This window comes from Thunnus thynnus, chromosome 20, assembly GCF_963924715.1.
Source record: "Thunnus thynnus chromosome 20, fThuThy2.1, whole genome shotgun sequence".
NCBI classification, from domain to species: Eukaryota; Metazoa; Chordata; class Actinopteri; order Scombriformes; family Scombridae; genus Thunnus; species Thunnus thynnus.
Window position 1 is genome coordinate 9,049,771 of NC_089536.1, and position 14,794 is coordinate 9,064,564.

The 14,794-nt window shown below is 38.1% G+C and overlaps 1 protein-coding gene across 1 annotated transcript; it reads right to left on the minus strand.

Moving 5' to 3' along the window:
• Positions 1 to 2,780: 2,780 nt before the first annotated feature.
• Positions 2,781 to 11,432, minus strand: LOC137172607 (5-hydroxytryptamine receptor 3A-like). The gene is made up of 9 exons (XM_067577111.1): positions 11,370 to 11,432; positions 8,060 to 8,229; positions 7,732 to 7,776; positions 7,463 to 7,572; positions 4,960 to 5,129; positions 4,671 to 4,831; positions 3,919 to 4,129; positions 2,939 to 3,168; positions 2,781 to 2,786 (listed from the first exon to the last, which is right to left on the minus strand). The coding sequence occupies exons 1-9, from the start codon at positions 11,404 to 11,406 to the stop codon at positions 2,781 to 2,783; spliced, it is 1,140 nt and encodes a 379-aa protein (XP_067433212.1). The 5' UTR covers positions 11,407 to 11,432.
• Between the last annotated feature and the right edge of the window lie 3,362 nt (positions 11,433 to 14,794).

A 14,794-nucleotide genomic window follows, 5' to 3' on the forward strand; every position in this document is an offset into this window, starting at 1 on the left:
AATGCAGCAGTAATATTAAAACCATCATATATAATAGCAAAACACTGACAGAGCCAGATTTATCCCAGCATCCCCACTTCAAAGGAGAATGAGAGTGGGAGAGATTTTAATAAGGCTCTTTTTTTTTATCTCAAAAACTAAAAGTAGAAAAGACAATCACATAGCAGGTCTGCACAAACACCAATACTACTATTAATTTATATAGCACCCAAAAGACAATTTACATAATATACATAATACACTGTGAATATAAAAGCGTAAACTTCATAAGAGTAACACTACATAAAAGCAGCGAAACACTGTAAAATCACAAGAGGAAAAAAAAACCCATAAGGTACAGAGAGAGAGGGTGGCATGGGGCAAGGTAAGGGGGAGGGCTATGGGGTTGTGTAGTAGGCCTGGGTAAAGCCAGGAGAAACAAACTACATTTAAAGATCAATGCAATTTACTTTTGAATTTATTACATTTATACTGTCACATATTTTTCCTGTGTTTTAATATCTGGTTCTGTCACAAATGTCCAGCAGGTATCAGATAATGAGAGCAAAGCTCAGTAAAAAGACCAATTTCCAATGATAAATTCCAACTGAAGTGTATCCACTGTAAAATATTTTTAACAAAACAGTTTTTGCTTTCTTTTTTCAAACATTTTAACATCTTTAAGAGGAATTCCAATTATCTCTGTGCTATTATATGAGAGGCACAAATTGAGGCTAGAAGTAATAGCAGATTATCTCTCTAGCTGTGGTGCTAGTTTGGCTATCCCGTCAGTCACATGACCCTCGCCATGCAGGTCCAAGTGATTCTTCAAGAGTCTCCTGTGTTGGTATACTGTGGGTATTTAGGTCCAGGAAGGAGTAAGCGTCAGGTATGTAGGGGTGACTAACTGAGAGTGACAGTGGGTCCATGTAGTTCTGATGATGCAGGACTGTTCACCAAAATAACTACATTGTCATGTGATCCATATTTACAACTTCTGATCTGCTTGTAACAAATCAATGAGAACTACTCATTTTCTTCACTGATCCATTTTGAAAAGATAAAGACTAAAAACAGGCCAATCACTATGACATAGGAAATGAAGAATACTCGGTTGATTGTTTTTGTCACTCTGGTCCAGTAGCCAGGCTTCGCTTTTTCCTTCCTGCTGTTGAGGAGCAGAACCATCGTTTTCTCCATCTCCTTCAGCTCATCTGAGAGTCTTTCCAAGACATGGGAAATCTCTCTCAGTCGGGTGCTGCTACCCTGCAGAAATGGTTTAGTAGATTGGCTAATTAACATGATTTTGGACCATAAAACATTTAGGTTCTTTGTCAATCGTGGTGATAATTAAAGGGTCGGTTCATCCAAATTATAAACAAAACACTGTCTTACTTGCCACTAGTATATAGTTGTACATTGTCATGCAGATAGATTAGGGGATTTTGAGATGTCCATCTATGACATGTGACCTTGACCTTGATTTCTGCCCTTGTGATTAACTGTACTGTAACCTATCAAGGTGGATAGGAGTATTTACCTGGCCTACAGTGAGCTAACACAGCTACATTACACATTAGCCACTAAACTTTGTAAATTGTGTAAAGCTTCATTTCCACCACTCACAAATGTTCACATTGACCTACTGACTTCACTATAACAGTGGTTTAATAAATTACATATTTGACATATTTAAGCGTTCATGGCACGCCTTCTTATAGACTTCACCTCCATTGATTCATAGACCTCCATTGTTGTCCAAAAACCTTTAAGAACATGTCAATGAGCCACACGGCTGCACTGGGTGACATGGTCCTTCACCCTGAAGGCAATGGCAAGCAATGAAGTTTTTAGTGTCAGGAGAGTAGTTCATCGTACAGCTGACGGTACTGCGCACACAATTCTGTTTACCAAACTTTGCTAGTTTGCTCTGCTACATATCATAACCTCTTGACTTTGTACTACATTGAAAATAACTTAAGTGTGAGGTCAAGAGGTTGTGATATGTAGCACAACAAGCTATTGAAGCTCTGTAAATGGAACCACGTTCCTGTGCATTCGCAGTGGTTTCTGCCTTACACAGAACTACTCTCCAGAGACTGAAAATGTGATCACTGTGATTAGTCTGTGGAGCCATTTAATAACAAACTGACATGACCGTAATCTTCGAGGCAAAAGGAACATGTCACCCAGTACAATGGTGTCCACCACTGATGTGTTTTTAATAGTTTTTAGACAACAACAGAGGTCTATGGCACAGAGGAATATTATAGATCAGGCTTTGGATACACACACAATACCTGTAGGATGTAGCATGAGTTCATTGTTTGTTTGGCTCTGCACATGAGATTATTTACGGTAAGAAAAATATAGATCACCAGCCATATCCTGCAATCAGACTCAGTACCAGTACCACTTTCCTCATGAGACTTTCCTCCCAGTTTGTTTTCTAATAACTCATCATCATGTACAATATAGTCCTTCATTCAGAGTTATTTAGGAACTACTTATTGACAATTCATTGAGCATCAGGTCATTCCTCATTTGTTCATTTCTAACTACTCACAATTGTGTGTACCGTATTGTCAAGTCTTACACAAAGAACATACTGTCAATAGTTTTTATACTTCAAGAGAAAGAAGTTCATATGTAAGTATTATTATTACTATTTTATTTTTAATTTGGATGAACCGGCCATCTAAAGTGTTATCCATTTCTAACCTCTTTGGCCACAGGTAGCAGTTCAGGTGGAGTTTCATCAGCAGATACATCACTGATACAGGCAGAGTTTATCAATTTACTCACCTCTGGAAGGACACAAAGATGATTGTAGAATAATCATGACACAATTAACCAGTACATTTTAAAAGTTATAAATGTGCCTCTTTCAGAGTATTCAGGACATAACGAAAGGTGTACACTATCGTAGCAGTAAAATAAATTAGAGTAGCAAACTGACCACCCATGGAAAATTGAGTTGAGATCCAGAGGCTTGAAGAATATTAATATCACCTCTATAAAAGTTGTTGAAGTTGACTTTGCCCTGTTTATCCCCACAGTCTTCACTCAGGCTTTGGTCTCCGTCTGCTTCATCTGGGGATGCAGAGTCTTTCTCCATTAGATACATCACAACAATGGTCTCCAGGAGGCTGAGCAGCATGAAACCAAATATCCCTATGCAGTAGACCACTGAGGGGAGCAGGCAGCATCATTAATGCAGACAAATCGCTACTCACTGGGTCAATATGTGAAGTTCCTGCTCATAGTACCAACCCTGTCTTTCAGAAATCACGTTCATATATCACTAATTTACATTTCTGGCAAAAACATTTTGCCAGAAATGTAATGCTAATGTTGAATTATGCTTTCTCTCAACATAATGAGAAAATGTTGTTAATTTGGTGAGTTGCAAAAATGTTGATACTGAATGTACAAGTTTAATCTTGCAGTACAATATCCACTGGTAGTATTACAGAGATATTAAACATTGTACGGTTATGTTTAGGCACTGGCAGTACTTGGTCAAGATTAGGAAAAATGGTCTTGGCTTAATACAGAAAAGAAGTCAGCAATGAATTGAAGCACATGTTAAGCGAAACCACAGTCTCTCACTAACCTTGACCAAAGTGCTTTTGTTGCCTAAACCTAACCACACACAGGCCTCAGGATGTGAACACTGGTCTCTGGTGCCAGAGTCCTGTGTCTTGTCCACCCACCATCTACACCATCTACCACCCCACCCCACCCCACCACACCACCACTCCACAAGTGCGGTTTATAAATGTAGTGCTTACTTCATTCATAAAAAAAATTGCCTCTAAGCATAATCCAGACAACACAACATAATTAGGAAAGCAATTTAGTATTTTATAAATGTAATTTCTAGGAGACAGGGTTTGAAGTACAGTCCAATAAAGGAAAGACTCTGAACTTTCTTACCTATAAGTGGAATCCTGTCTGATGAGAAAGGCAGAATTTCAATGAGAATAAGCTGCATCACAGTGACAGCGAGCATCACAGTGACCTTGAAGCTCAGCTTCTCGCCCCCGCTGTCTGAGATCAGGAAGGAGGCCAAGTCCAGACACAAGAAGAACAGGATGGGCAGCAAGAAGTTGACAATGTAGAGGATTGGTCGCCTCTTCATTTTGATCTGTGAAATGACATTTTGAGGTCAGATGGTTGATCCTCCTACTACTATAGTTTTGACAAAAGCAACAGAAACATCTGTGTAGTTCCTAGGTTGAAACAACAAGGTAGTCTGCCCCAATCAGTTGATGTCTGCAGTGGTCGAGGAAGACTTCAGATTGTTTACTTTAAGGTACCCTGTAGAGTTTATGACCTAAATAATGAGCCAGGAAACACAGTGATGCACCAACAAAAGCAAGGAGGAAGACTGCAAACTAGTAAATAAACTATGAGGAAGGAAATGTCCTCAAAACTTTTGTTAGACCTCAAGAATACACACAATGAATTTTGGTGAGTAACGTTCAATATAACCATAATAAAAACAGAAAGTAAAAGTAGCGATAGAAGTGGAGGGGTAGAAAGTCTACGTCTAGATTTTTGCTTAAGAAAACAAGTATTAGCAGTAAAATGTACCCAAAGTAAAAGTACATGTACTTACTTGAGAGTAACACACAGAGGTGGAAAATAGTTTCCACCACTGTGTGTCTGTATCCAGAAATACGTACAGTGTGAACGATCAGGCTTTGATTGAAGTTCTTCCTGTCAAAAGTTGTTTTTGTGACTGTCTCGCTGATGAACACCCACTCGTACTGGGTCTGCATCAAGACACGAGACGACTTTGTGGCCACTGAAGAGTCGCTGTGAGGTTGAAGATTCACTTCCTCAACTGAGATGGTAAATAAAAATAAAACAGTAAGGCCTGTTAGCAGGTCAACAAGGAAATAACACAAAAACAACTTATATGAATGTATAGACCAAACAGAAGCTTTTAAACACAACAGGTCACAACCTCACCATTGTAAATAACAGACTTGAACGAAAGGTTACAGGTCTGAATGCCGAAAGGGAATTTGTGAACTTGCATCCTGCAAGCGCTGACTAGCACTTTATAGTCCATACGTTCAACAGTACCATCAGAGTTAATAGTGAGATAAGGACTTGAAGGGGTCTTGTCCTGTTCTGTCCTGTATGAGAACAAACACACACACACACACACACACACACACACACACACACACACACACACAATGGCAAACGGCAAATAACTACTTTAGTCTTATTTGTTCATTTCTAATTTACCCTTATGTTCCTTTAAATATAGAAGACATGTTCCACACTGTATGACAATATCACATATCTGCTTGTTCCAACATTTAGTAAATATTTTGAACATAATAAAATATGCTTATTGGGTATCTACAGTTGGTAATAGAAGAAGTACAGGGGATATGGGAATATATTTGCATTTAAGAAGAACCTTGAATTAAATTACACTGTATTTCTTTTTTAATTACTTACATGCAGAAAATGCATTTAAGAAAATGTTGACAGCTGATGTGCAATCTTTGAAAAGTTTAACTACAGTCAGTAGAGTGTAGAGTGAGTTGAAAATGCCTTAAAAGTGGTGTCTGAACGTGATGCAGGTAACTGAAACTTCGGGCAAGAGTTGTAGAGTACAACTTCTGCTTGAATGGAATATAACAGCCAATCACAGGATGAATACTTGGAGCTTGTAAAAGATTGTTATTCCCCTCGAAAACAGCTGAGTAGGGAACATCGCTAAAATAACTTGCCCAGGCTTTTAAGTGCCCAAATCACCCGAGACATGATTGGTGCAGTGTGGACCTTGAGTTTCATGTTCATCAAGGCTAACATTAGTATGTCTGCAAGGGCTAGTCACTGTTGTATTGGCTGCTTTTGCTACTGCTGCTGCTGCTTTGCTACTGTCTGTTTCTGTCACAACTGCAGCTGGAGTTGCTGCAGCCTCATGGTCTACCTCTGTAGGTTTGTTTTTATTTATTAGGGCCTGAGCCCAAAGGGCGAAGATCCTATTGTATTTTGTGTGTTTGTTTCTTTCTTATTATTAGGGCCTGAGCCCCAAAGGGGCGAAGACCTTATTGTATTTTGTGTGTTTGTTTCTTTCTTTGTTCTTTATTATTCTGCCACTTCAACCCTTAATTTGACCCCCTAAACATGTTCAAAAACTCACCAAATTTGGCACGCACATCAGGTCTGGTGAAAAATTTGATAAAATGTAAAAATGAACCCCTAAAGTGCCAAAATGTGCTCTCTGGCGCTACCTATGTAACAAAATGGCCGCCATGGCCGGCAGGACTGTCATAGAGAGATCAAACCAAAACTCAATTATTTGTCTCATCAAGACCTACGAATCAGATGGTGACACCCCTGAGCTAAATCCAACAGGAAGTCCGCAATCAGCCTTTCAAAATAAGACTTTGCCCCAATTTTGGGCCCAATTTTGAAAACACTATCTTCTCCGAGGGCATTAATGGTATCTGCTTCAAACTTTGATACATGACTTATGACACTGTGCTGAAAAAAAGTTGTTAAAAATTTTGTAATAAGTCGAATTTTGTAAGCCCTGAAAGTTGCTACATCATACTTTACAATGTAAAACAATGGGGAAGCAATCTATGGGCATGAACTTTGTGTCAAACAAAGGCTTCTGATGTCTAAACTGTAAGTCTGACCACTTTCAAACCTGTATCAATGGATTCATCACAAAATTTCCTACTAAGAAATAATTTTTAATGTAAGATTTGGCCAAAGTAATGGGATTTATGAGGAAATTCACAAAAAGCGTACTCAAAATCCTCCTCTCCAACTGCTCCTGGTGATGTCACTCCTCCGTGCTGTGAAACATTCCACAATACACACTCAATTATAAAATCACAGGAGGAAAAAGAAAAGACTCTAAAACTCACGCTCTAATATCTCAAAAACAATAAAAGATAGAAAAAACATGTAAATTCAAGATTTGTAGGTCAAAGTCTTGTGACTCATTTAAAGTTCAAATGAATGTCTGTATCTAAAACTATGTGGAAGCAGTAAATGTTCAAAAAGGTGTGGTTTCGCTCACACTCTCCATTCAAATCAAACTTTCACCAGGTCATGTGGGTTAAAAGTCTTTCCTTTTCTAAAAATAGACTTGATGAAAATCAGGAAAATAATTTGTTTTACACACAAACTCATCAAGAGTTTTCAATTTACTAATTGACATTCAAGTGAATGGGCCCAAAACGCATGATTTTGATGACACGGGTGTGAGCAAGACAGACATGTCTCACCCTGCAGAAAATTCTGATCCTGTCAATCAATCTTTCAAAATAAAAGCATACCACACTTGTAATAAATATCCCTCAATTTTAAAAGGCAAAATGATCTGATCCCGACGGACCAGAGTGCGAGGTCCCGACCAATGCTGCTTACAGCTTTAATTGTATATAAACTCTCTAAACTATAATAAACTGCTCTGTCAGGGTGAGCGCATACTCACATCTCTTCAATAGTGAGATCTGGCTTCCACAAAAGCTCAGCAGGAATGTCTATATGTTTAAGTCCACAAAAGTCATTTGGATTCCATGTAATGTGTTCATTCTTCCAGCTCTACACAGAAAAACAGGAAATCAGAAAGTAAAGACAAGGGATAAAAGAAATGAGTGAAAGAAAGAATGAATGAATGAAAAGAAGCAATTTAAAGGAAATAATTAGAGGTTCTGCCAAAGTTCAGTTAGTATTGTTCAGTCTTCCTCAGCGAGAACTCACCATATAAATCCAAACGTAAGAAATTAAAGTCTGGTCAGTCTCTTTCTATGAACAAAGAAATACAGAGTATCTGAAAATCTTCCCAGCAGCACAATTAACATAGCTGACCATACATCATAGGACATACACTGTTAATGTAAATTACAACAAGTTCACACACATCTGACTTTATATTGCATATTTTTGAGGAATCAAATTTGTTACTTTAGCACTTGGAAATGTTTAGGAATTTGGATCCAGACAAAAAAAAAACACTCATTGGCAGTGGAAATAATAATTATCATTAAAAAACAAACAAACAAACAAAAAAAGAAAATTTAAGGCTTACCATATCTAGGATGGCATAGATTAGCACTTCCAGATATACTTTCAAAGTCGTATTGTGGTGTTTAACAGGCCGGGACATGGTGTACAGATCATTTTTACTGGACAGACTCAGGTTCAGGTAGTTAAAAAGATGCTGATAACTGCAGTTATCCTCAGAGGACGCCCCATCTACTGCAAGAATACCAAGACACATTCTCTGTCAGAGAGTTAATTCTTAAAAGGAAAGAAATGTGCTTTTAAATCAGAGCTTGTTTGTCTGAACACCAGAGTTTCTGTTATGTGCTCTAAAGCAAATCACCAACATTTGTTTCTGTGGGTATAAACTGATTATAAAGTCATTTTCAAACCATGAAAAAATTACAAATACCTGCAGTCATATCCAGTGACTGTAGTCACTAAAAGGCCATTATGAGATGGGCGTTGGCAGGACTCTCATCAAATGTGAGCAATTTGCAGTCATTTAAACCCATTTCAATTTGAGATCCATCTTCTATACAATATGTTCCCCAAAAACATCAAACCAAAAGCTGTTAACTTCTTGCTTTCACTATTATTGCTGTTTAGTTTCACAAATAAAGCAGATTGATGTAGGAGCTGCATCTGAAAGAAGAAATGTCAAGCATAAACTGGCAGACTACAATTTATTTTATTTACAAATGTACAACTAATCTCAGGTGTGACTGGTCAAAGTGCCAAGCTTTAACATATTTTCAAGGGCACAATTCATTTCTTGCCCTCTTGTCACATCAAGCATTGTGTTCATCAAAATTGCCACTTCTGATAATGGGAGAAGCTGCTGGCTCTGGAATTATTTTTCCCCATATGGAAACAGTTAGAATTTAATAATACTACAGGTTTATGTAGTACAAAGGTTATAATAACAAGGTAATACTAATCACCAATCTGCTCATGTCTGCAGTATTAAAAGAATCAATCAAGTAATTAAGTAAAAGTAGTATACTGCAGTGGAAAAGTCCTACATTCAAAATCAGTAATGCACTTAAGGAAAGGTTGATGGACAAAATGCAGTTCTACCAAGTCTTTCCATTTTCAGTCGAGTGCTAGCTCAGTCTTTGTAACTTTAAAATGTGTGGCCATCGCATGAGGTTAATTTTCTCCCACCCAATTGGATAATTCTATAAGTAATAACCGCAAGTGATTTGTACAAACAGTGATGAATCCTACTCTAACTTCAATTATTTCCCAACTTCTCTTTTGAAAAGCCTGTTCAGAGTTTTCAGTTAAATGTAACCCGTGTAACCCTTGTTCACTTCTATGGAGGACTAGGTTTATGGATGCCTGACCTGTATATTCAAATATATGGCTCACAAAATCATTATTGGAAGAAGTGCAAGTTTTATTCCTTTAATAAACTATCCACTGCTGTATATGGAGACTTACTCACAGGATTGCAATTTTATCTTTGTCTAGAATACACACTCTTGTAAATCTGTGCAGTACAGCTGCTTGTGCCAGGGTACCATTAGGTAACGCCCAAGCTTCTGTCACTACCCTGTCATTCACTACGACATAGCCAGCAGGTGTTTGTTATCAGATGGTTCACATTCTGAACCGTCAGTGTAGAGAATCAGATCACAATTAGGTATTGGTGTCTGCAACAAATGTGGTCTTGGAGACATGCTCGTTTCAATAATAACAAGGCAATCATGCTCATTTTCTGCCTTTTCTGATTTAAGGAAGGGGAGTGTTTCAAAGATATGTGGGAATGGAAAGAATGATCACCTCCTATCCTGAGCGACATGCTGCTGTTATATGCTGAATAGCAGAGCATCATAAAGAAGTCAAATGAAACCCCAAAGTATGGTTTACATTTTCTATTACCCTGTCATTTGCAAGTGCTTTTATCATTTCAAGTGTGTTGCACCACACAGTCCCCAGGCTGGGGCTCCGGAGAGTGCATGTTTTAGTTCATGGAAAGCTTTATACATTTCCTCAGTTGGGGGAGCAGATTGGACTGTGGCATAATAGCATAAATCCAGTGCCTGCAGTAGTTTGCCATTCCGAAAAACCCCTAAATGCTCCCAATGAGCAGGTTGACACCTCTCAGTGACTGAACGCCTAATGAGCTATGAATGTAGATGTTTATTAGCGAACTTTATATTTTGGCTGAAGTATGAGTGGCAAGTCACCTGTTGTAGCTACAGTACTTCCAAGAGTCAGTGTTGAGCTTATAAGTGGTGAGCTACACAACTTACTACACATAGGATATTTTCAGGAAGGAAAAGTCATGTTTCAAATGTCAAATGTGGCTGTTTCTGTTTGTATAATTACTCCCTGCATTATTTCTAACTGATCTGCTGAACAAAGAGCTCCAGATATCTCCATATGTTGTTGTGTCGACAGGTTTTTAGTGCCACTAACTAAGCTCTGCTAATTCGGTGAGGAACACGTTTAATTTCTCCCATTATTTAGTCATTTTAAAAGCTTTTAATTTGAAGCACTTAAGCAGGAAACATTGGTTTTTCATCAGCAGTAACTTAACATGACTGATATGGCTGCCCCTCAGCAGGTTTCTTGAAAGCTGGCCTATCAGAACAGAGTGGGTTCATTGGGTGGGGGGCGTTAAAGAGACAGGAGCTAAAACTGCCTATTAAGAGACAGAGACTGAACTGAGGGGCTGCATAAAGGGCCAGTATAAGATAAAAAAGGAGTTTTTTTTAAACTGTGAATCATGCAAAGCTACTCTAGTAGAGTCCAAAAAATTTTGAGAGCTGGAAATGTGCATAATAGCTACCCATTAAAGGAAGGAAATCAGGATATGTCCATGCTCTTAACTTTTCTTTTAGGTTAAAACTTCATGGCTGTGATCTTTGTCTGGACATCAGTTACTTAATGCCCTCTTAATTACTTAAATGACAAACATCAGTGTCTGTAGATGTAAACTACTTCTAAATTTTTTTTCAAACCATGAAAAACACTCAAATATATGCAGTAATATCCAGTGATTGTGGTCGCTAAAAGGCCATTATGAGATGGGTGTTGGCAGGATTGCAAAATTGCTGACATTTTATCTCATCAAATGTCAGCAATTTGCAGCCATTTAAATCCATTTCAATTTGAGATCCATCTGTTATACAGTATGTTGTCCAAAAGCATGTCGCTCAAATCAAGGCTAAACTCTCCCAGAACACAATTTTGAAATCTCGAGTATTATCTTGATGTATTCTTTTATATAATATATATACATATAAAGACATAATTTAATTGTAAAACATGGCATTTTGAAAATTTTTTGAAAAGGATATTTCTTAGAGTAAATCTGTATGTTTCACCAAAATGTCCCAACTTACTGGTGAGGAGGAGCAGAAAGAAACTTGCAAGCATCATGTCTGTGAGAGGTCTACTCAGTAAATGAGCATGTCTGTCCTCTCTGTGCTATCTAGAAATGTTTGTAGCAATAATATCACTGCCTCGCACTGGAAGAGGGCTGGTCAGATTTAATGACCAGCCCTTTTATTTATTAATGTTTTCCTATTTTATCTCATTAGTCTAAGGATAGAAACACATGTAATGCAAGAATGGTGCCAGGAACTGCCAACACCCCTGATACTCAGCTACATGTGGGTAGATCAATTTTGCTATCAAACCAAAAGCAGTAAATTCTCATTTCCACTATTGTTGCTGTTTAGTTTCACAAGTAAAGCAGATCAATGTAGCAGCTGCGTCTGAAAGGAGAAATGTCAAGCATAAACTGGTAGACTATTATTTACATTTATTTACAATAAATATACAACTGATCTCAAGTGTGACTGGTTAAAGTGCCAAGCTTTAAAGCTGGAGTGCACTAAACTCACACCAATCACTTCTCTCACTTTAAATTTATCTGTGTATGTGCCATATGTTTCCTTGCACTTCCTTGATGTCAGCTTTTTCTTTTGTGTATTTGTAGGGGACACTGTGTGCGATAGTTACTGGCGTGCTACAACCTGATATTCCTGGCCTCTGTCAGAAGGCTTAGGCAACTTATTTGATGAAGAAAGAGCTTCCACAGATTGTGTTCGTTCTCACTGTCAGAATACTTTACTGAAGGGTTGTTTGTGGAATATCATCAACATGTACAATGTGTGGTATATCTAAAATAAACAATGGAAAAAATATGATGAATAATAATCTCCAGTAAAGGGCATAGAATACATATGCTGGATAATCCAAAATGAAGCAATAACGGCCTCTAGTGGCCAAACACACCAGGATGACATGTACCAGTTGAACCATCCACTACACAATCAATGGTAATAAATGGTGTTAAATGCCATGAAAATAAGTAGATAATAAGTAGTAGATGTAAGTAATATTACAATATTCAGGCCAGTTTGACATAAAGAGCAGTAACAATAACATAAATTAACATATCAATAAGAAATAATTAACTAAAGGCTTATAACAATATAGGGTAGCCAGATGCTTCTTCAACCTTGTGTACGCAAAGCTACGGGATGTGAACATTGCCACATGTACAACAGATTTAACATATTTAACAACATAACACATTATTTCCTTGATTAGTCTGTACGAATGCTGAATACTGCCTTGTATCCTCCTGAGCTAGCACAAACCCATGAAGCTACATATCATAGCATCCACCTGCTCCTGCTAATATTACCCTCTAGCTAGCACAATTTACCTTTTGTCTCCCCTTAACCTCCTCCACAGGTAATCATTTTTTGTTTGCACAGTTGTAATTTGACTTTGCTAACCTTATGGCCCCCTTTTTGCTAGGGCATGCAATACAGCCAATGAGTCTCTCTCACACTGTTCTTTAGGGGTACTACACATAAGTAGATCATCAACATACTGAATCAGGGTACACTCTATATATCTCAAATGCAAACAGGTATTAAGAATCTGGATGTAAAGGCACACTAAAAGTGCTGAACATACATCAATCACAGTGTACCATTTAATGTCTGGTGGAACATTTGATAGCAGAGTATGTGGATCAGGTACTACTGGGGTTTCTGCCTCTACCACAGTATTGACTATGATTAGATCATGGGTTTTAACCAACACTCCAGCCTGCAACAAACCTTCTATTGTAGATTTTCCCCTGCCATTCCCTGAGGGTATTGTCTTTTGTATTGTAGCTTAGCCCCTGGTCTAAATTTGATTTCCAATGGTTGTGCTGATTTTACTAGTCCTACACCTATCTTGTGTTTTGACCACAAACAGTCTGGTATTTGCTGCAGCAATTTCACCTGTTCTGCACTGAATGCCATCCGTGTGACTGGTCTGTCATCCACTATCACTCTTTCAGCTATTCCCTGATCTCCTGTTTTGGTTGATATCCTAATGAACTGTTGTCTGCCGAGATGGACTCAGGTACAAAGCATGAAAGTTTAACATCATACTGAACTCCTTCTGCCATGTTATCAATCAACATTTATAATGTGCTAGGTTTTTTAGAGGACAGGTATTTATTACCTGTGGCATGTGCAGAAGCAATCTGAAGCCAGAATCAACAAATTTTTTTGGTAATAAGTATTCTGCTTATCTCTATTTGTGGCCATCTTTGTTTCTGGTCAGTAGACGCCTCTTCTCCAGGACCCCAGGCCCTGTGCCCCTCCTGACTGGCTCGCCAATTAATGTCATGGAAAAAATCTTTCAGATTGGCCAGTGAATCTTCAGGTCCTCCACAGGTTTATGAAGCAGACACTCTAGGCTACCTCCTATTTTTCAAATTCTGGGGAATTTCCATCATCTGATACTATGTTGGCTTCCCATGAATCAGCAAACTTTAGGGATTTTCCATTCCACTCCTCACTACTATATAATGCTCATGTTTGCAAACATGTTATCGTCTTCTTCTTGTTTATTTTCCCTATAATGTTAACACTTGCAACATGTTATCTGCTCTAGTTGTTTTTTCCCCAGATATCTGGTCCAGTGCTGGTGGTTTAACCTACCACATCTTGTTGTATTCCTCAGACATCAAAGGCCTTTTCTGGCACTCTTACCCAATACTCCTACAACTTGACCTGAACACCACGTGTTGCAACTAAATGCATCACATTCTCTATGAAAGGATTACCTTAAAAAGTCTTCAACTGAATGAAAAACAGAAAAAAGGTATGAAATTATAACTTTAGAGCCCTTATGTTTGACTAGTTATCCAATGCCTCTCCATTTGTTAATATTAAGTTTATGAATCTTTTATCAGTCTTTCAATATCAGTCCATTATCACAAATATCTGCAATAATATCCGGAGCTTGTGGTCACAAGATGGGCGTTGGCAGCCATGTAGAGTATCAGTTCATGTCTCCTCTAAATTATTTTAAAATGTGGGCATTTTTACAGTAATCTATTTGAGATCCATCTGCAATATACCACCAAGTACATGTTGTTAAATCAGCACAATCAGCACTTACTCTGAAGATCTGATTGAGCTGCAGCAATTTAAAAAGCCGTTAGCAAACATTCTCCTATTTCCAGTGGTATGCCCCTCTTTCATTAAATAAGTAATTTGTGATAAGTTAAATGGTCAGAGAAAAGGAAGTCCTATTTGTCAATAGGACTTCTGCCTCTATCCCAGTACCATGAAGGTGGATGAAATATCCTTTGTGGTGCTCACAGCTTGAAGCATTAAATCAACAAAAAAAATCAACAGAAACATTGTCCACCTTACTCCAGACTTAATTGTGAACAGACGCTTAGGATGAGCAGAAGCCAACGAGCATCATCAGAGCAGAACCAGAGAGAATCCAAAGTCTGTGAGAA

What these genes read in the sequence shown, in the direction of transcription:
- LOC137172607 (XM_067577111.1), bottom strand. Translation starts at nt 11,406, where the DNA reads ATGATGCTTGCAAGTTTCTTTCTGCTCCTCCTCACCA. An exon ending in CAAGTCTGTTATTTACAATG is followed by an intron (nt 4,832 to 4,959) that starts GTGAGGTTGTGA and finishes TTACCATCTCAG; the next exon opens with TTGAGGAAGTGAATCTTCAA. An exon ending in AGACAGGATTCCACTTATAG is followed by an intron (nt 3,169 to 3,918) that starts GTAAGAAAGTTC and finishes TGCTCCCCTCAG; the next exon opens with TGGTCTACTGCATAGGGATA.